Source organism: Gossypium hirsutum, chromosome D09, assembly GCF_007990345.1.
Source record: "Gossypium hirsutum isolate 1008001.06 chromosome D09, Gossypium_hirsutum_v2.1, whole genome shotgun sequence".
Lineage (NCBI taxonomy): Eukaryota > Viridiplantae > Streptophyta > Magnoliopsida > Malvales > Malvaceae > Gossypium > Gossypium hirsutum.
The window spans coordinates 48726188-48747156 of NC_053445.1; the positions used below are offsets into that span (position 1 = coordinate 48726188).

Genomic DNA, 20969 nt, shown 5'->3' on the forward strand with positions numbered 1-20969 from the left:
GTGGGTTTTTCATAAAAATATAAATTTTAAGTTAATTTATATATTTAATCTTCATATTTTTTTATTTTGAACAATTTAATTTTTTTTATTTTATGTTTTTTTAACTTTTTTTTACCATTGCTTCTCTTTCTGTTTATTGAAGAGAACTTGTAAACTAATTTTAAAATCAAACAATTTTTAGTGTTTTCATTTAAATTATACAATAGCTCCATCATTTCTAATACATTTTACAAAATCAATTAATTTTTTATGAGAAAAGAAACTCAAAATATATTAAATAACAAAAATGTGACTATATATCAGTTTTCTCGTGGCCTTGGCTCACATAACGGAAATTAAATAGTTCAAAGGCTGCGAACAAATAAGAAAATAGCTAATAGAAACTTTAAAATCTGATTACAAGGGATTTGAAAAGCTGCACCTTAATCTCGCAAGCACATCCACATATTGATTACCCTCCTTAAATGTACACTTTAATTGATAACGCTGAAGTTGATCAAGTAGAGTCTTGCATTTATAAACCAAGGTGTATAATAATGGGTTAGAGACAGACTAATGACACTCGCTGCATCGATAATCATATAATCATATAAAATTTTAGAATTTTAGGCAATAAAATAAATAAGTATAATTTGACAATTTTTGTGTATTATTTTAATTCTTACTTCCTTTTCACTTTAATTACCTAATAAATAATTAGAAAAAAATATATTTTTTAGATGACTGAAATGAAAGTGACCTTAAAGTTGAATGACCAAAATAAAAGTTTAAACATAGTACAACGTGTAAAGCTAATTGTCGTTAGAGATTTAAAATTTGGGAAATTAAAATGAAAATACCCTAAAATTTGAGTGACCAATTTATAAATATTTTATTTCGGGTGACTAAAATAAAAACACTTTAAAATTTAAGTAGCCAACTAGATATAACCGATCCAATTTTCTTACTTAACCCAAATTTCCTTGATGGTATATTGCCACAAACATGGTGAAATCACATACTATAAAAGATAGAGATGTTCAAGTTCACCGTAATCCAAAAAATTAATTATTAGGCAGTAAAATTAAAACAACAAATATGATGGCTTATTTATATGCAACATCTCAAATGACTAAGTTTTAGTGTGTGCCAAAGATTATGTTTAGATAGACGTATGAGACGCCTATTTTTCATTTTTTATACGAGTGAAGCGACAATAATATTAGAAGATATAATGATATAATACTCGAGAAATAAAATAATTTTGATAGGATGCAAATGAAAATTTTATGGTTAAAAACACTAATTAATTAACCGTCACCTGAAGTTATAAACACTAACAGCACGTTTAGTTCGCTGTATTGGAATAGAGGCGTAATGGAATAGAGGTGTAATGGAATAGAGGCGTAATGGCAAATCAATTGTTTGGTTGAATGTAATGGAATACAGGCGTAATAGTATTCTTGTGTTTGGTTGAATGTAATAGAGGTGTAATAGCATAATGGAAAAAAAACTAAAATGACTAGAATACCCTTAGCATAAATTTGTTTTGGTAAATGATTATTGTTATTGTTATTTAAATTTTAATAAGATTATTAATATCAATAATAAATAATTTAATCATATTTAAACATAATTATTATTAAATATGTTATAATTAAAATATATAATTTAATAAAATTCTTAATAATCAATATTCTTATATGAATTTACTCAAATCACAATATATGATACTATAAAATATAAATTAACATAATTATTATTAAATATATTATAATTAAAATATATAATTTAATAAAATTCTTAATAATCAATATTCTTATATGAATTTACTCAAATCATAATAGATGATACTATAAAATATAAATTATCATAATTATTATTAAATATATTATAATTAAAATATATAATTTAATTAAATTCTTAATAATTAATATTCTTATATGAATTTGCTCAAATCATAATATATGATACTATAAAATATAAATTAACATAAGTATTATTAAATATATTATAATTAAAATATATAATTTAATAAAATTCTTAATAATTAATATTCTTATATGAATTTACTCAAATCATAATATATGATACTATAAAAGATAATTTGAAATAATTAATATTAAATATATTTTAATTAAAATATATGATTTAATAAAATTTAAAATAATTATAACTAATAAATTATCTTATATGAATTTGTATAATTTAAAATAATTATTATTACATATAATTTAATAATAATATATAATTTAATAAAATTCTTGATAATAAATTTTCTTATATGAATTTATACAATTTAAAATAATTAATATTAAATATAATTTAATAATGATATATAATTTCATAAAATTCTTAATAATAAAATGTTCTAATATGAATTTACTAAAATCAAAATATAACTTGAGAATTATATTCTGCATAAACATAATTAACTTATATTAAGAAAATATTAGATGAAAATGAAATTCTACATCATAATCCATATGTTATATAGTTTTACAACATCAAAAAGTTTGAACATTGATTTTTAATGGTGAGAAAGAAATCTTCTGACCCATTCCAATCGCGCAACAGAAGGTAAACTAAAGAAAATGATCATTTGAGTTGGATGATCTGGAATTTTACTCAAAGCTTCGTACCGCTGATTTCCGGTTAAACCTTCAATTTCCCATAAGGTTGAATATAAATTTGAAGCTTTCTCTTCCATCTTTAGATATTTTTCTGACTTCTGCTGAAGTATCACCTCGGAGGCAATACTCCTACTGATTTGATAGCCAACAGCCTTGATGTTTTCGGCCTTCAAATTAGTTAACTAACTATTAAATAAACATTATAAATGTTTATTTAAAATTTATTTTTTAGACTTTAGAGATGCAAAATTATTAAAATAAATCTCGTATAAGATATCTTTTTCAATTAATAAAATAGCTAATTCATTCAATTTTTGTTGATATATTGTTAATCTTCAGTAAGATTTTATCAATTTTAATTTTGAGAACATTTTCTCCGTTGATGTAACAAAAACATGAGTAATTAACATTATACACATTTGAAAAGGAATAAACTCTTTATGAATAATTATGTCAATTGAGTGCCATTTTATAATTTGATAATTTATTTGAAAATAATATTATAATCAATTCGAATTAAATAAGAAATTTGAATATTATTATCAAGTATAGAAATTTGCGTTAGCATTTTAATCGGTTGATGTACCGAATTATATTTTAATTAAAATATGAAGATTTAATCTTAAATTTGGACATTATATAAGCATCGAAATTGGAACTTGATTGATTGTTAATACATAATTTAAAAATAGAGAGCTTATTATATAAAAAAAGCCTTGTAAATTAATTCAATAATTATTTGAGTCTTTAATAATAACAACATAATTAACCCTTAATCGAATATCTACCTCTACCTCAAGTAACTCTTTTACAGCATTTCATTTCAAAATCTACAGAATAACAGAACTATATCATTCCAAACTTGCAATTAATAATCCCCAAAATAAGCAGGAACCAGAACATATCAAGAACAATATCAAAACAGACTTCACAATTTCCAGTTTCATCTTCTACTCACTAACAACAACTAAACAATTTCTAAATTGAAAAAACAGCACTAACAACATTTTCCATTGTAAACTCTTTCAAACAACAGCAGTGTATCACAAAAATGCCTGAATTTAAATGGCAATTCACAAGTCTGGATCAGTCATTAAGCTAACTTAGAAAATAATGCTGTAATTGCTCACTGCCTCAAGTCTGCAGTTAAGCTTATTAACTTTGATTGCAACCAAAATGAACCTAATGGTTCTGTACTACTACCTATGAAATAATAAACATAGCTTAAACAACTTCATATAACATACTTGCATGCCTTAAAAGTCTTTGGATTACATAACAAAGGAAAAGAAACAACAATCTTCCATGTATCAGATGTAAGATATCTATCAAACCCAACACCATTCCACCTAAGCTAAGCAAACTGGAACCAAATCTAGCCAAAAGAACAGAGCATTACTAACAACAAAATATAAACAGACCAAACAGACCAAGACACAACAACAACTAAAATTACGCAAATAATATTTGTTTGGAATTTGAGCAGATTAAATATGCCAAACAACAACTAAACAATCATAAAGCTCATTAGCATGCCAAAGAACAAAAACAAAAGATCGAAAGCAGTTAAGTAGGAATAGCAAGGGAGAGCAGATTTGTCCCCTCAAGTTTCTCTTCACAAATCGCAGATGAGTTTTACTTGGGGAGGAAAACTAACCTGTGTAACCAGGGAAATCGGGGAAGAGTTCGATGAACAACAACCTGTAATGAGAAAAGGGAAATCGATTAACTCAAACAAATAATGCAATACAGGCAAGAACCGAAACAAACTATTTAGCCCTAAAATTATGTCTTTCAATCGAACATGCAAAACAAACTTTGGAAAATTAACTGAGTGAATGCAAAATCGGGGAAGAGTGAGATGAAGAAGGTGTCTGAAATAAGAAAAGGGAAATCGATTTGGGTTAGTGAACAATTAAAATACAACAGCAAATCGGTTCCTCCTTCTTGATAAAATGAAGAAAATCAAAGAAACCCTAAACTCAAATCAATGACGGACTGAGTGGAAGGGAAAAGAAATTACCTGTGCAAGGAGGCGTCGTAGAATCAGAAGGTTGAGGACGAGGGCAAAAAATGGAATAGCAGAAAAGGGGAAAACACGGATTAGGCAATCAGGGATGAGGGAGCGTAATAGTTATTACGCGCAATAACTACATAGGGGGGTAACCGATTACACGCGGAATGGGGTTATAGTGAACTAAACGGCAGTTTAGCAGTGGGCCCGCTGCATAGGGGGGAATACGCATGCATTCCCCCAACCAAACGCGTTGTAATAATATTAAAAGGTATGTCAAAATTTTTACACGCCATACATGATTAAAAGATATAAATACCAAAAAAATCGACAATAAAGTGCATTGCATGCATCTTTCACTGATTACTGATCTCAATGGGATCAAAACATATAGCTAGGAATTATTCTTCAATGATAAGAACCTTACATTTGTAAATAATGTACAAATCTAAAAAAAATCTTACATTTGTAATATTTTGGGTAAAATGATAAGAAATTATTCTTCAATTTTAAGTGTTAGAATTTAAGGTTTTTCTAATTTTAATGTTTAAAGTCCGAAAAAGAATATACAAAATCTCAGTTGTGTTTTTACATTCATGGGTATCATGGTCGTTATAAATTAGATTCAATATGAATATTTGAAATCAATACTTAACTTTGACAATTATAAGAATTGAGTTTCGATTTGATTGTATTTATATAAATTTCGACATTCATGAGTGTCGCGTTAATAAAATATTAAAATAATATTTAAAAAATTAATAAAAAATCATAATTTGAGAAAAAAATGTTTAAATAAAAACTCACTTTAGAAAAAGAATAGCTAAGTTATAGTCTACAATAAAATAATTGTAAAATTTTTGCATCACATCAGCATCACCATCTTATAATTAGCAAAATTTGAATGCTAAATAAAGCAAAGCCCAAATGTAATTTACAATGGCCCAAAAGGTGAAGAAAGGCTCAGAAAAAAGTAAATCCCATTTAAATTTGCACAAATCCAACTGGAAATTTCTCTTACAATATGGATACCCACATAGTTTCGTCTTTCGACTCGTCCGAGTTCACTCACCTGACCCGCACCCTGTCTAAATCCACAGTCATCGGACTCGATGCCGAATGGAAGCCGGTTCGGTCCCAACGGTCCACTTTCCCCACAGTCACCCTCCTCCAACTCGCGTGTCAAATCGGAGACGACTCTGCCGGATGGGATGAGTCGGTTGTCTTCTTGCTGGATCTCTCCTCTCTTCCTCTACCTTCGATATGGGGATTGATAAAGGACGTGCTTGTCTCACCAGATATTTTGAAATTAGGGTTTAAGTTCAAGCAAGATTTGATTTATTTGTCGTCCACTTTTCGTGCTCAAGGAGGCAATCCTGGCTTTGATCAAGTAAGTTTTTCTTTTCAAATTTGTTCAATAAAAAATTCACTGTAAAAATGTGGTAAGGCTTTGTGTAACAATGGTAAATAGGTGGAGCCCTATATGGACATCACAAACATATACAAGTTTTTGCAACATAAACAAGGGAAGAAAATATCAAAGGATAAAAAGAGTTTGTCAGCAATATGTGAAGAAATTTTGGGTCTTCATCTTTCAAAGGTATGGGTTTTTAAGCAACCAATTTTTCATTAATTTTCTATAGTTACTTTTTTGGTAATATTTGTTGGGTTGGGAATTCAGAATTCTACTGGTTTGTGTGCGTGTTTGAAAAATGCAGGATATTTCCATATTTTATTACTTTAATTATGGTATAATGCCACCGTAATATCTATGTTTTAGTGAGTGCTTACTAGCTCACCCCAGTATAGTTACGAATAAATATTATCCTAGAAATGGTATCAAGAAATTTTGATGATAATAAATGAAAAGGATAATATGTGATTCGCTATGTAACTCTTCAAACACGCTGGTTTTTACTTATAGAAGAATGATATATATTTTCCGTTTCAATTCACGTAAAGAAGCAGAAAGATCAGAATGATGTACGTTTTCTACTTACTAAATCTTAAATGGTGGAAAAAATCTGTTTCCATTTTTTTCTTTCCCTTTTGTTGGTTAGGTTTAGAAGTCTCTTACACTCTCTCCTTCTATTGGTTAAGTTGAATTAACCACTAACTTGCTAGCTTTCAGAAAGGCACTTGGCAGGTTCTATAGTTCCTATAGGATTATGTGGCAATTTGTTAATGTACTCGAATCTTTTCTAGGAACTTCAATGTAGTGATTGGTCACATCGTCCTCTTACAGAAGAGCAGATAAGATATGCAGCTAAAGATGCACACTGCTTGCTTGGAATATTCAAAATCTTCCAGGCCAAGGTTATCAAAGAAGGTGAATTTGAAATGTGTAGTTTGTCATCAGTTTCCTTGTGCTAATAGGATAGAATTTCTGTCTTTTTGAAATGTTTGTTCATCTTTCGAGCTATTCAATGTTTAAGAAAGCTAGACATAGTGTTCCATCCAAGTTTAGTCTCTAAAGTATTTAGGTCATGCCTGTGATAGCTCTCTTTTAGAAAATGAGCATGTGCATATATTGATAAACTACGTAGCATTTTAGTTTGTTACCCCTTGTAACCTTTCATTACTTATTCATATAATTTCTGGTATTACATTATTTGCTGTTGCTGGGAATTATTTTAATGCATTTATGGTTTCTATATTACTTTTCCACACATCCTATGGTATAATTTGGTTTTGCAAATAGGAAGCTAAAAGATGCTATATAATCAAATTTCTGCATTTCTTGTTGGTGATGTGATGGATATTGAATCTTACTGTATGATTGTGATGAGTATGCAAAACTGTAAAGCATACAGAAAGGTTTAAGATATTTTGCAGGATTGTTGTCTTAGGAGTTATGTTGTTTCATGACGGTTGGACATTTTTTCAAAAGCGGCCATAAGCCCTTAACATCTCTCAGTATAACCTTTCTGGAACCTTTTTCTCTAACTATGGATTGGTCGATGAAAAGTAAAATGTCACACAGTAATAAGAGCAAGGTCTAAACAATTTTTATATTTATTTTTTAATATGTTTTGTTCATTTTGTTTTAGCATTCTATCTATAGATGGTATATTCGACGCCACCATGCAAACAAAAATTGTCTCCAAATACTGCTGCTTTTGTGATAATGTTTCAATTAAGCAAATTAAAATATGGTCCTATCATGTTAGAGTTTAGCCAACTTTTCTTTTCCCATTTTTTTTCCAAAGCTCTGCGCCTAACTTTCTTTCCTCTCAAGATGGATTTTTATTTGTATTTGCTACTGCCATAATGTGTATCCTGTACCTTGCATTATTAAGGTTCCACTTGCTGTTTGGACAATGTCCTTCCATTTATTGAGCTTTTCAGTGGAAAATCATGTTTTATTACTTGAATGTCTTTATGAACAAGGCATTTCTTATCATTATCACATGAGATTCTTATTTGCTTATCCAGTTTCACTGAATTATCTTATGAGTTAGGTTGAAAACATCTGGACCACCTTTTATCACAGGGCCTTTGTGTAATCATGTCAACGAACAACATCAATCTAATGTTAGTTTAGGATTGAAGGGTATTCTTGAGATGCCTGATTGTGAGAATAAACTTGTTGGGAGAAAATTTTGCAATGCACTGGATATTGTCCAAGCTACTGCTTCTTCTGAAGAATGTGAAAGAATAGCCAGGGGAGTGGAGGTCATAAGAAAAACCAAGCCTATGGATGAATCTCTCTGGAAGATTGTAAGAAAATATGGTGAAAAACTTTTCTTGCGGGTATCTGATAGAAATCCAAAAGCTTCCAGAAGGAAAGGAAAAAGACGGTCCTCAGTGGCTGTTTGTGAAGAAAAGCAGCTAGAGAATTATGGTGATTGGCAAGGCCCCCCACCATGGGATATTTCCTTGGGGGGTGATGGATGCCCTAAGTTTTTGTGTGATGTGATGGTAAGTAAATTGTTTATTTGCTCAATGTAGTCTGCAATGCAATTCTCTCTTTTACCATCAGCAATTTAGTTTTTTTCTAGGAATCCTTTGAAACAACACTACCGGAGAATTTAAAGACTATGCTATTACTGTTTATATACTGTTGTTGGTGGGAGTATAACATGGTACTTATTTAGGTTGAAGGCTTGGCAAAACATCTTCGTTGTGTTGGTGTAGATGCTGCTGTTCCACATTCCAGAAAACCAGAACCCAGGTTGTCCTCTCATCAAAGTTTGGAAGATGTATATTTCTGTTTATCTTTGTTTCATAATTCTGAATGTTTATATTGGTACCTTATTTTCTGAATATATATTAGCAATGGGAGCATTAACTTTTTTGTCAAACTTTATGTGCTTTTAGGGAGCTAATAGATCAAGCATACAAGGAGAAGAGGGTGCTTTTAACCCGAGATGCCAAGCTATTGAGACACCAGTATCTGATAAAGAATCAAATATATAGGGTGAATAATCTTCTGAAAAACGAACAGCTACTTGAGGTGTGTTTGCAGTCATACTTGTAAGGAGATTTGTGATCCTGCAAGTTCATATTGGTATTTGGAGACCAAAAAATAAGGAGGTTTATGAAGGCGAAAGTAAAAATATAATGATAAAAATGTACTCTGCAGGTGTAAAACATCTTAATTGTTTTGTAGGTAATTGAGGCTTTCCAATTGAAAATTAGTGAGGATCAGCTGATGTCGAGATGCACAAAATGCAATGGGAGATTTATCCAAAAGCCGCTGACAGTAGAAGAGGCCATTGAAGCTGCAAAGGGCTTCCAAAAAATTCCGAACTGCTTGTTTGACAAGAATTTAGAATTTTGGCAATGCATGGACTGCAACCAACTTTATTGGGAGGTAGTTTATTTCCTCTTTTCCTTGATCCTTGAAATGAGTTTCTTTTCCAACACAGAAAACACATTATAAGGCTTGAATCTACCCCATTTTAAATCACTCGAGCCACATCAAATGGCCTTGTTCTTGAGATAATTAAATCACTTAAGGATGTTATTTTCTAAATGCCCAACATTGCATCCATACACAATGGATCGGTTTATTTGAACTATTGACTTTCAATGATCTAACTTGCTCCAGATTAATGCTTCAATGACAGTTATGCCAAATCCTTCAAAGTGTCAGGTAGGTTTTAGTTTGGCAAAAATAATCTGCAGTAGATTTACTATATCGTTTGTCCTCCTTTTGGTCCCTTATTTCAAAGGGCTAGTTTGGCTGCTTGTGACCTGTTCACTGCGGCCTCTGTAGACTTAAGGCATGGTCATATTGACTAAAAACAGTAATTGTGAGCTTAGGGTTGATCTGTTCAGTGTTAATGTGGGAAAGGGTTATTTAGAGCTATGTTGATCAGACTATTTGTATGTGTTTGACATGAGTATATCCATTTCTCTCTATCTTTTTTCATATATTTAGAGGGTCATATCTCTACGTCCATATTCTGAGATTTTTTAGATACGGGTGTTGAAAATGAGTACATCAAGAAAAATAAAATGTTAGTGACAGAGCTCTAGTGGGTTGCTTTTGTGATGATCCCTAACAACAGATGTCCTGAGCACCATGACCATCCCAATGAAATGTCACAAAAGCAGAAGAGGTAGTCCCTTGAGATCTTTGCGGTTATTTCTCTAAGTAAATTGTCATTATCTGCATTTGTAAGAGTATTAGCTCTCTATTTTTCAATGAGAAAGCCCTCGAAGTTTCTGAAACCATGCTGTTTCTACTTCTATGCCTTGTATATCAGATAGCCTGCACTTGAACTTAGAACACTGTGATCCTATGATGTACATTTTGTTTCAAAACTGTTGATCTGTTGAGAATTTATGTTTTTAACGATGCATGGGTAAATTTTTTATGCGTTTTAAGTTATAAACAGTTGGTTTGGTTTTATTACAGGGAACCCAGTACCACAATGCTGTTCAGAAGTTCATCGATGTCTGCCAATTGAAGGAATGATTTGGAATTTGGATCTTGGAAAAACAATACTATCATTTATGATATATCAGCATATATTATCAAGATTTTTATGTAATACTTGATAGTATTAGAGTAAGTACAGAGATTCATTTATATTACTTAAAACAAGTAGTCTTTCTAATATTGTGTATGATTAATATTTTAACAAAATTTTGGATTGATGTTTTTATGATATCAAGTGAGAATGGTTTTTTTTATTTATTTAAATTTTATACATGAGAATGTTGTTTTTAATGTATATTAAGGTTTAAGCTTTTTATTGAACAAATAATTACATATCTTTAATTTATTTAAAATTTAACATGCATAATTTAAATTAAATTATAAATATAATATGATAGTAGAATTAAATAATTAGAAATTGAATAAAAGATTATGTAATTGTGTGTACCAAATTTTAGTAGTTTCGAGGGATGTGCGGATCAATTTAAAAAAAAAAAGTAGATTTATTTTATACTCGTGATTTATGTCATCACACCACTCTCGTATCGGTTCGATGTCTACAAAGTGAAGAACCTCCCCATCTTTTCCGGTGCACTTTTCAAGTCAAATGGTGAATAGTATGACATCTTGAGCATTGTTAATACCATGTTTCATCTTGACGAAATGGTTTATCGGCAGAACGGGGGAGTTCATCTCAGCACTTCGGATTTGCTACGTTAACTGCCACGATTTTCGATTTTCGGATTTGAACGGGGGACCTTGACATGATACGAAAACGTTATATAAATCTCAATTTCTTTTTCTCATTTTCTGCTGCTACATGCAGAGACCTATGGAGACAAACAAAGACTGCTTTTAAAGGTGATAAGAAGATGGATATTCACATGAAGCTTATGAAGTACAAGTTTGTTCCGACATGGTGGTTTGTTTTCATCCTTGTCTCGAACATCGGCCTTGTTCTGTTCACTTGCCAATACTACAACGAGTCACTTCAGTTGCCATGGTGGGGTGTGTTAGTAGCTTGTGCCATTGCATTTTTCTTCATCCTTCTAATTGGTATTATTGCTGCTACCATAAATCAGGTTGGAAGAAAGTTCCAACTCGTAATTTGTACGTACTATGGTTTTTGTGTGCTTTTATGCGTCTGCAGGCACCAGGTTTGAACATTTTTACCGAATATGTGATCGGATATTTGTGCCCAAAGCTGCTGGTTGCGAATAGCTTCAAGGTGTATGGATACATTATCTTGACTCAAGCTCTAACCTTTGTTTCAGACTTCAAGATCGGTCATTACATGAAGATTCCACCTCAATCAATGTTCATGGCACAGGTCAGTTCTCTGTTTACAATCCTGAAAAACATCAATCTCTTGAAAAAGTTGATTGTAAATCGATAATGTCGACATATAATTTGGCATTGCAGGTGATGGGAACACTTGTGGCAGTTTTGGTGTGCACCATAATTGCATGGTGGCTCATGGAAAGATTCCCCATCTTTGTGATACCTCATTGTTGCCACCTGACAGTCTATGGACTTGCCCGATGGACCGCGTGTTCTTCGATGTGTCAGTCATATGGGGGTTCGTTGGACCCCGTAGAATATTCGGAACCAAAGGTGAATACAGTAATGTCAATTGGTTCTTTCTTAGTGGAGCAGTGGCACCTCTCCTAGTATGGCTAGCACACAACGCGTACCCCAATAAGCAATGGATCCATCTTATACACATGCCTGTCCTCTTAGGTTGAACAGCTATGATGCCACCAGCCACCACGGTGAACTTCAGAAGTCGGTTTATCATTAGCTTCGTTTCTGGATACGTCATTTTCAAATACCGACCGGATTGGTGATGTTACAAGTATGTCCTCTCGGGCGGTCTTGAAGCCGGGACCACATTTATGACTGTGTTGCTATTCCTTACACTGCAAGCGAGGAGCATTGGCCTTCAATGGTGGGGATTCCAACTGCAAATGGTGTTTAGGCTGACAGCTGTCCGGTTACCTACTATTACATGTTACTACTTTGAACTAATCTCTTGTACATAATGCTTCTGGAATTCTTTTGATAAATTACCTTTGTAATTAATGTGCAGTATTCTTTATTTTGCCGAAATCAAATTGATTACCAGACAGGATCAATTGATTGGTTTTTTAAATTAAAGAAAAAAGAGAAGAAAATTGGAGTTCTTTTCACCATTTTAAAAATAGATATTTATTTGAAAATTACAGGCATTGTATCATATATCAGATTTAGAAATATGAAGACTGTTCACCTAGAACATTCAACTGGGCGAGGACTTTGGCAGCCATTGATTTCATTCCACTGCTTCCCCTTTGAGTTATATCGACGATTGGCATTTGAGCCAATGTCGCGTATCTCTGCTTCATCTCAGGCAACCGAAATATCCTTTCTAGAGCTCCCAATGCTTTTTCCTGCAATTTGGTTGAAGTTGAACTCAGTAGTTTTATAATTGGAGGAATGGCATTTACTTGGTCAAGCACTTTGCAACCATTTTGCAATCTTTCATTGTCAATCAACGTCAACAGGGCGTCTAAAGAAGCTTCAGCAGCTCCAAAATGTCCCTCCTCAAGCATCCGAACCAGTGGCTCGACAGCATCGGCCTCTAAAATGCAAAATGAAGACTCAACTGTACATATGCCCCGGTGTACTTGGCAGCCTGTTTCTGATGCAGCAAAGCAGCAAATGAAAGCTCTCGTTTTCTTTAATGGCTGGCTCATTGCGGTGGAACTTTCTGAAAACTGTTTAAGCGACACCGCTGCATATTGTTTTGTTAAAGGAGTGCCTGAAACTAGTAATTTTGTCAATTCCAGAATAACACCAGTTTCAGCAACCTTTTTCTGCCATTCTTTATTTGTTGAAACAGTGAAACGACAAAGGGCTCTAACAGCATCCTCTATTCCATGCTCCTTGTTCAAGGCATTTCGGTTTCTACCAGTTATGAAAGCAAAGATTATTATATCCAGTGCCCCGGAATCTAGAAGCCATTGAGTTATCTGTAAGTCCTTGGGAAGATTCGAGATGATACCCATAGCTGCAGCGGCCTCTTCTTCATCAGTTGGAGATTTTATGATCTTTAGCAATGTATCAATGCATCTCTGACCCACATGGTCCTGGAAACTGATGTCATCGCCATCTATTGTCAAGCAATAGAATAACTTCACTGCACTTGCTCTCACCCTCACCATTTGGTTGTTTACCTCACATAATTGAACCAACACTTGGACAGCAGGGAGCTGATGATCAAATAAACATTTGAATAAAATAAAATATTAGATATAAATTCCTGATTTCTTAGTGAAACCACCAAAAATAGAAATTGTAGTAGAAGATGAGTTAATAGCTTTCCCTCAAGATTTGCAGAGGGGAGGTATTTGGTGCAATCTTAAAAGTCTGAAAGTGCCTAACATAAGCACATTTACCAAATTCTAAGAATGGTTTCATTATGCAAACTAGTTTTCCAAGTGAACTGTTTTCATGTCATGTTTGAAGCCTATGTTACTCAGATTTTTCATTTCCATACTGTGTTATATTCAGACACAAGAATCGATATAATTCTCCAATTTTACTGGCATTTGCTCAAGATTTGCAGAGGGGAGGTGTTTTATGCAATCTCAAAAGTCTGAAAATGCCTAACATAAGCACATTTGTCCAAGTTGTAAGAATGGTTTCTTCAGGCAAACTTATCTAGGTGTACTTCAGAGAATATTTTCCACGTTATGAAGCCTATGTTACTCGATTTTCATTTCATACTGTGTCATCAGACATAAATACAGATATAATTCTCCAAATTTAACGGCATCCCTCAAGATTTTCATAGGGTAGCTGTTAGATGCAATCTTCAAAGTCTCAAAATGCCTAACACAAGGTCATTTATCCAAGTTCTAAGACTGGTTTCCTTACACAAACTAGTTATCCAAGTGTATTTCAGAGAGGATTTTCCAATGTTATGTATTGAAGCCTATGCTACTCAAGATTTTCCACTTACAGACCGTGTCATATGCAGACATAAATATGTATATAATCCTCTAAACATATGAAAAAATTTAGTATACTGTGTCAGACCCCGAAACTAACTCTTGAACATGATAACATAGATTGGAACAGCTCAGAAGCATGCATACCTGTCTCAACTTTGCTCTGATTTCTGAACCTAAAGATGACCAGCACACTGCACAAAAAGCTTCAAGAATGTTTCTTTGAATGTTGGGTCCCGTGAAAGAAATCAATGAAAATAACTTAAAGATATCTTCACCAGATTCCAGCAATGAGATTTTCTCATCGTCAGCTGCTGGGCTATTAGTTGATTTGGCAAGGTGCATGATTACAACTGCAACCTGTTCACGCAAACTTGGGGATGACAAGCTATGGCAATAAAGGATTTCAAATAGTGGTCCAACTGCACCTTCTTTGATCATCTGCAACCCATTTTGGGGTAAGCTTGACAGATTCTGAAGGGCTTTAACTGCCACTGTTTTCATCCCTAGATCTTCATGAGAGAGTAACTGAAGAAGAGGTCCTAGTGCTCCCCCATCTTTAACTAGGGATAGTTTATGATGATCAGTTAAGTCAATTTCAGACAATGTCTTAGCCATCAGAAACCTCACCTCATCTGGTCCTGCATCAAACCAGATTGTTACTTCAAAAATTCAAGACACTCTGCTATCAACTTTGACCACTTGTGTCACTCAGACTAGGACGTAAGTTTTGAATATGGGTACGTGTCCAAAACAAGTATGATCAGATTTTTCAAAATTCTTCCATGTATTTGGAGAATCCTTGAAGGTCATATCCCAATACCTTGCATTGAACACAGGTGATCAGGATAGTGCCACACCTTTACAAGCACTTTGACCTGCTTAATTTTTTTTCAATCAATTATGTTTTCCGGATTCTTCAAATACTTAGCGTCTAATATATAAAAAAATCTTGGTAAATATTGAACACTCTCATATTAGACACAAACTCACATCCGACACCGTGCCAAATCAGGGTACATAGACAATTATAGTGAGGCAAGAGAGTCGTTATGGAGAACTTACCTGAAGAAAGAAGGTGCAATAAAGGTTTGAAGAAATTTGCCTTAGCCATCTCTATAACATTGTTATCAAGAAAAGAAAGATTGTCCAAAAGCTCTCTTGAGTCTCTAGAAGCTTGAGCGTCATCACTGTTTAGCATATTAACTACAAGAAATATACAGCCTTGAATGGTTCCAATGACATCTCGCACTACACTGCTTCTTGATAATTGCAATAACAACTCTAAGGCCAACTTGCTTTCCTTTATTTGGCGAGCAAGTGAGCGGACAATGGATTTGAGTGCATCATCTTCTTTTGCAATTCTTTCCTGGAAAGTTAACAAGATCAGTTTGAGAAATATATATATTTTACATTAAATTGCTTGTGAAAGTTCAATTGGAGGTCAGTTTTTTGTAGTACAAATGGAGTTGCAGCTTGGCATTGTAAATACTGGGATTTGAGCCTTAATCTTGCTGGATCTTATTTCTTAAGGAGGGCTATATGAATCAACTAGTCTAAGCCGTGGTTGATTTAAATTGGAAGTCAGTCTCATCTGTAAAGGCAATGTGAAAGAAGCTTTGTCAAAGAACTCTGATAAGGGGGAACACAATTCAATATCAAATAGTCAAGAGTTGGACTACGGCATTATAAGTAAGGGAGGGTCCCCCTTACACTATAGATACGCTTTTTTTGCAAAGGACAAAACGATGAGGATGTTTTTTAGGCATCCAAAGCAAACAATACCTAATAGTAGGACAGTATAATAACGCTGTCTTTGAGAATCCATTATGATTCCTTACCATTACCACCCCTCGACAAAAACACATCCACATTTTGTCTACGGCTAGTGTTAGGGGGATAACAATCCCACGTCTACTAATGGATCCTGACTTTTAGGTAAGGGCTATCATTCTCCTATTGAGATGTTTTTTCTCAAAAGACTAATTTGTGAAAAAATGGTTTTTAGAACTCCAAAGCGGACAATATCTCATAGCAAGCATAACCCAACAATTCTTACCTAAACAAACAAACAGAAAAAGTAACATTTTACTAACCTCAGTTTCTAACCAAGTTTATGTAGTTTATTCCCAAGTAAATAAATTGGAGTAAATATGAAAGAAGTAAAACTAGAAGTACCTTGTTATCATGACTGTCTTTAACAAGAATGCAGAGAATGGCTAGAGCCTGTGTTCTTACTTCACGATTTTTTGCACTAAGAAGTCCAGTGAGAATTGGTATATAACCCTCAAATGTCACCCACTCACAGTGCAGCTCCCGTTCCCTGCATAGATCCTGCAGCTCACATAGAGATTGAAGCACTTCGTGTTCATCATTTGACTGAAGTTTAGGTTTGATAGAAACAATGGTGATCATCTTGTTCCTGTATTTCCATTCTTCAATTGTTTGTCTAAGAGTTCTGTTAGGCTGTAAAACCAATGAATCCAATTGTATTGAGGTTGATGGACAGTCCTTATGTCCGTCTGCAAACCATCTCTCAATGGCACTTCTTTCAAATGTCCGACCCGATGAAATCTCCACCGGATCCACCATGACATCCATAGTGATCGGGCAACAAAATGACTGGAGAGCCTGCAAAGGTTGAGTACCAAGTGAGTCCCGCTCGTTTTCATACCTCTTGGCTTTCTCCTCATAGGATGTCATAACATCAGCCATTTCAAGCAACTCAACAATCTGTTCCATTCTTCTAGATTCAGCCATGCTGATTCCAAGTTTTGATTCTTGTACTTCGGCCTTTAACTCTTCGAGTTCCTTTTTCATCGCCAAGTTTTCATCAGGAACCCCAACTCTCTCAGCAATTAAAACAAACAAATCATTTGCATAACATCTATCAACATTCCTCTCTTGTAAACCAGACTCAATCATCTCCAAAACTGTAATCTCCATTACACTGGGACTATATTCAGCTTCCGCCATATCCTTGCACAACCTGGTAATCTTATTAATAATTCTCAGATCATCCAAACGGGCCAAAGGGATACGATTTAGTGCTCGAGAAATCTCTTTCGTGCTGTTCTCTAATTGCTTCAAGATTTTCCTACAGTTGATCAAGAGATAACTCTTGTTTCTACTTCCACACTCGAGAGCTAGCTGATTCACAACTTTAATCTCCAAGTTCACAATATCCAGACCATTTCTTAAGCTCTCAGAATCATCTACACTTGATTTTGACAAATCTTTTAAGATGAGTGTGATCTTCTCCATGAAATTTGAGAATTTCTCGAAATTCTCGGTCTGTGTGACGACAGCCTTGGCAGCTTGAATGCAATCAAGTATTGCAACTGTGGACTGAGAGAACAACTCAGGTAGTGAAACCATTGATTTAGTTGTTGTAGTCATGTCTTTTTCCATCTTTCAACATTCAAAAGAAAAAAAAAAAACACAATCAACAAGACAATCACAGAAGAGATCTTCAGTTCTGACGATGTTTGATATCCATGTAGAGTCCAAGAGTACGGTGGAATTCAGGTCATTGGAATTGGTAAGACCAACCTCTGCAACTCAATTTTATAGAATTATAAATCAGATACCGTTAATTCAATTTCTGAGAAAAGAAGAAAAGATTGATTTTGGTTAGATCTGTGAAGAGCTCAAATTAGAGAGATGAAATCAACTATTAGAATTGTTTATGTGCCTCGACCTGCTAACAGCCATAGGGGATTCACAGGAGGAAGTATGGTTATAGAAAAGCAACCTCATAGGCTCGAACTCAAGACGTCTAGCGTATAGAGATCTTGAGGGAGGCTTTTCAGCAGTCATGTTCTCACTCTTCGGTGACTATAGCTTTTGCCTGTTCGGGCAGCACAATACACAAAACTCTGATAGGGGACAATATAGGACTTGTCGAGGTCCGACCTCAACGAGAGTAAACAAATCTTTTGCAAGAAAATCAAAATTTCTTGAGTCAATCAGCAACTAACGGGGAGATATGAGATGCAAAGGCTTGATTCATTTAAAGCATTCATTTCCATTCATTAGCAGAAACTAGCTGAAAAACATACCAATAGAAAAGCATTTTGTTCTCAATTTTTTTCTCAGCAATCAAACAAAATACAAGAAGCAAAACAACTCTTTCTCAAGTCATTAACATCACTGGACATGTTAACACTTAGCAGAGATAGCAGAGAAACATAGAAAGAAGCGGTGGCTAACCTGGATACAGTAAGTCAACGCATCTCTTACTTTTGGGTCAAGTTTTATTTGCGAGAAAACCTCTCGAATTTTCCGGGAAAGTTAATCGCAGCCAGGAAAAAATGCGGCTTTGGAGAACTTCTCCCTAGAAACAGAGCCCTTCTCCTGTAATTTGTACACATATAATAAATATATATTTTACATAATTCCTCAAGTCTTGTATTCAGACCTGTGTTTCTTTGTCTTTAAAATATGGAGTCAATTGTATTAGTTCCTGCTGATTCGGTGCGATACGGTCTATGATAGGATCGTAAATAAGAGAAACCCGATGATGCCACGTCACGAAGCGTGAAATAAAGTCGCGGCTGCACGAAACGGGGCCATTCCTAAGAGTATGGGATCTGAACTCGCAGTGGAAAAGACGTTAAGGTGGAAATGGCGCCAACCTAACGGTAAATTTCAAGTTATCTCTATTTATATAACGTGTATATATATATTAAAAAGAGTGGAATTTTTTAATTCAAAGTAAAAAAATATTACAATTATAAAAATGTGTCCAAACAGCAATAAAATCCAATCAGATTAATACACATCACAAACGAACAAAACATCTAAATATAACTTTATTTATAAAGGTATTTTATAAAAAATTAAAAGGTATAATATCGAAACATTTTATAATAACAATAGTAGATTTCTTTGTAAAATTATTGAGTTAGTATTACTTGTAATATTAAATTAAGTTTTTTTATAATTATTATGGATAGTTTGAATGAAAAAAAAGGATTTAAAAAAAAATCAATATCAGCTTTTACTCTCTTTTTTTTTATACTATATTAGAGGTGGAAGATTGAGTACATATTATTTGTAGGGGTGTTCATTCGGTTAACTGACCCGAATTAGGATTAACTGAATTAACCGACCTTTTTAAACCCTTAACCGTTAATTGAATTGATTTTTTTCAAAAAAAATTAACCGAACAGAAGTTTTTCGGTGAATTTGGTCGGTTAACCGAATTAACTGAAATTTATATTTTTTTTTATTTTTGATTAAAACAATTATAAAACATATAAAAAATTAACTGAATTAACGGAATTAATAGTGGACTAATACTTATATATTATAATATTATTTATTAATTTCGGTTAATTAATCGATTTTGAACAGACTTAACCATTAACAGAATTTTTAAAAAATTATTAACCGACTTCGGCCGAATTAATTTGGTTAACAAACCAAATAACCGAATTAATTCGGTTCGGTTGGTTAAATCAGTTTTAATTGAAATTTGCACACCCCTAATGATTTGATCTCGTGTCAAATTGGGGTCTGACAAAAATTTTAATCACCCTGCCATACAAATTAAGATAATGTAAATTTATACTTAATGCATGCATGTATTTATTGTTTTGTATTTTTAGGGTTAGTGTATAAATATAGATCTTCACAAGTAAAGTTAGGAGGTTGATAAGTGTTATATAAAAATATAGTAAAATATTTAAAAAAACACATATCAGTGTTTTAAAGCTACTTATAAAATAAATAAAAAAATAGATTCTATCTTTTAGTTTTATTTGTGAAATTCAAAAAGTCCATCAATAATATAAAAACAATTTCTTTGTAAATAGCTATTTAGCATAAAAAATTATCTTTCATAAATTCTAATTAAAAAAAAGAGAAAAAATAATTTAGATTGGAAAAAAGAGGAAATTCAAGATATTAATAAAATTTTGATATAATGAGGCTCGTGTAGTGTACGTGAGAACTGGAATGGGTCATATAAGTTCCAAAGTTTGATTGATTCAAGCCAGTTAAAATATAGTTTAATCTATCTCTTCATCAAGTGAAGACATTTTATTCTTTAGTCGAATTTAGATATAATCAATATGGTTGGGTTAATACAAATTTGGATGCAATGGTGCGCAGCCACGAAGCCACAAACTTTTAGTATGGGCAATAGAGTATTGAAAATTATAATTGAAAACTTTATTTTTATTTGAAAGAAAAATGAAAAAAAACTAAAAATGGGGATATAATAATATTTTGCTAGCTTGTAATAACTTTGAGTAAGAATTGAAATAAAATTATAAAATTTTGGAAGATTAAAATTAAAAATTTTATTTTGAAAAAAAATTAAAATTGAAATTAAAAAAATAATTTATAAAAAGAACTAAAATACAAGTTTTTTCAGGACTAAAAATTAATAAATTTAGGAGAAATTTGAATTTAAATGTAGAGAAGGTCCCTTGCTTGCACCTTCGGCTTTGTCC

The 20969-nt window shown here is 32.9% G+C and overlaps 2 protein-coding genes, 1 long non-coding RNA gene and 1 pseudogene across 12 annotated transcripts; 2 read left to right on the forward strand and 2 right to left on the reverse strand.

Annotated features, from left to right (window-relative positions):
- Nucleotides 1-3312: 3312 nt before the first annotated feature.
- On the reverse strand, nt 3313-4890 carry LOC107890780 (uncharacterized). Its single transcript, XR_001682031.2, has 2 exons — nt 4636-4890; nt 3313-4313 (listed from the first exon to the last, which is right to left on the reverse strand). It is a non-coding gene; the product is annotated as an uncharacterized lncRNA (long non-coding RNA).
- Nucleotides 4891-5624: 734 nt separating this feature from the next.
- LOC107890781 (exonuclease mut-7 homolog) lies at nt 5625-10770 on the forward strand. Of its 6 annotated transcripts, none has more exons than XR_005918262.1 (9): nt 5625-6016; nt 6098-6226; nt 6832-6955; nt 8120-8547; nt 8724-8800; nt 8947-9082; nt 9239-9442; nt 9680-10193; nt 10493-10694. XR_005918262.1 is itself a non-coding variant. In XM_016815315.2 (9 exons), the coding sequence occupies exons 1-9, from the start codon at nt 5651-5653 to the stop codon at nt 10550-10552; spliced, it is 1569 nt and encodes a 522-aa protein (XP_016670804.1). In that variant the 5' UTR covers nt 5626-5650; the 3' UTR covers nt 10553-10770. The 6 variants fall into 6 exon arrangements, 4 of the variants coding, with proteins under 4 accessions (XP_040957054.1, XP_016670804.1, XP_016670805.1 ...); XR_005918263.1 differs by having other exon boundaries at nt 5626-6016; nt 9699-10193; XM_016815315.2 differs by having other exon boundaries at nt 5626-6016; nt 9680-9724; nt 10493-10770.
- A 36-nt stretch (nt 10771-10806) lies between these two features.
- LOC107890784 (oligopeptide transporter 6-like) lies at nt 10807-12561 on the forward strand (annotated as a pseudogene).
- A 121-nt stretch (nt 12562-12682) lies between these two features.
- Nucleotides 12683-18929, reverse strand: LOC107890783 (U-box domain-containing protein 44). 5 transcript variants are annotated; one of them, XM_041101119.1, is made up of 6 exons: nt 18721-18929; nt 18263-18358; nt 16687-18062; nt 15574-15877; nt 14656-15149; nt 12683-13767 (listed from the first exon to the last, which is right to left on the reverse strand). In XM_041101119.1, exons 3-6 carry the CDS (start codon nt 17917-17919, stop codon nt 12763-12765), a joined length of 3036 nt encoding a protein of 1011 aa, XP_040957053.1. In that variant the 5' UTR covers nt 17920-18062; nt 18263-18358; nt 18721-18929; the 3' UTR covers nt 12683-12762. The 5 variants fall into 5 exon arrangements, with proteins under 5 accessions (XP_040957053.1, XP_016670810.1, XP_040957051.1 ...); XM_016815321.2 differs by having other exon boundaries at nt 18209-18358; XM_041101117.1 differs by having other exon boundaries at nt 18263-18556.
- Nucleotides 18930-20969: the final 2040 nt, after the last annotated feature.

Excerpts from the sequence above, each read along its gene's own strand:
- LOC107890781 (XM_041101120.1), top strand. The coding sequence starts at position 5,651 with ATGGATACCCACATAGTTTCGTCTTTCGACTCGTCCGAGTTCACTCAC. Across the intron at positions 6,227-6,831 it reads TGGGTCTTCATCTTTCAAAG|GAACTTCAATGTAGTGATTG; the intron begins GTATGGGTTTTT and ends AATCTTTTCTAG. Across the intron at positions 6,956-8,119 it reads GGCCAAGGTTATCAAAGAAG|GGCCTTTGTGTAATCATGTC; the intron begins GTGAATTTGAAA and ends CTTTTATCACAG.
- LOC107890783 (XM_016815319.2), bottom strand. The coding sequence starts at position 17,919 with ATGGAAAAAGACATGACTACAACAACTAAATCAATGGTTTCACTACCT. Across the intron at positions 15,150-15,573 it reads ATTGCACCTTCTTTCTTCAG|GACCAGATGAGGTGAGGTTT; the intron begins GTAAGTTCTCCA and ends GGTTTGATGCAG. Across the intron at positions 13,768-14,655 it reads TCAGAGCAAAGTTGAGACAG|CTCCCTGCTGTCCAAGTGTT; the intron begins GTATGCATGCTT and ends TTTGATCATCAG.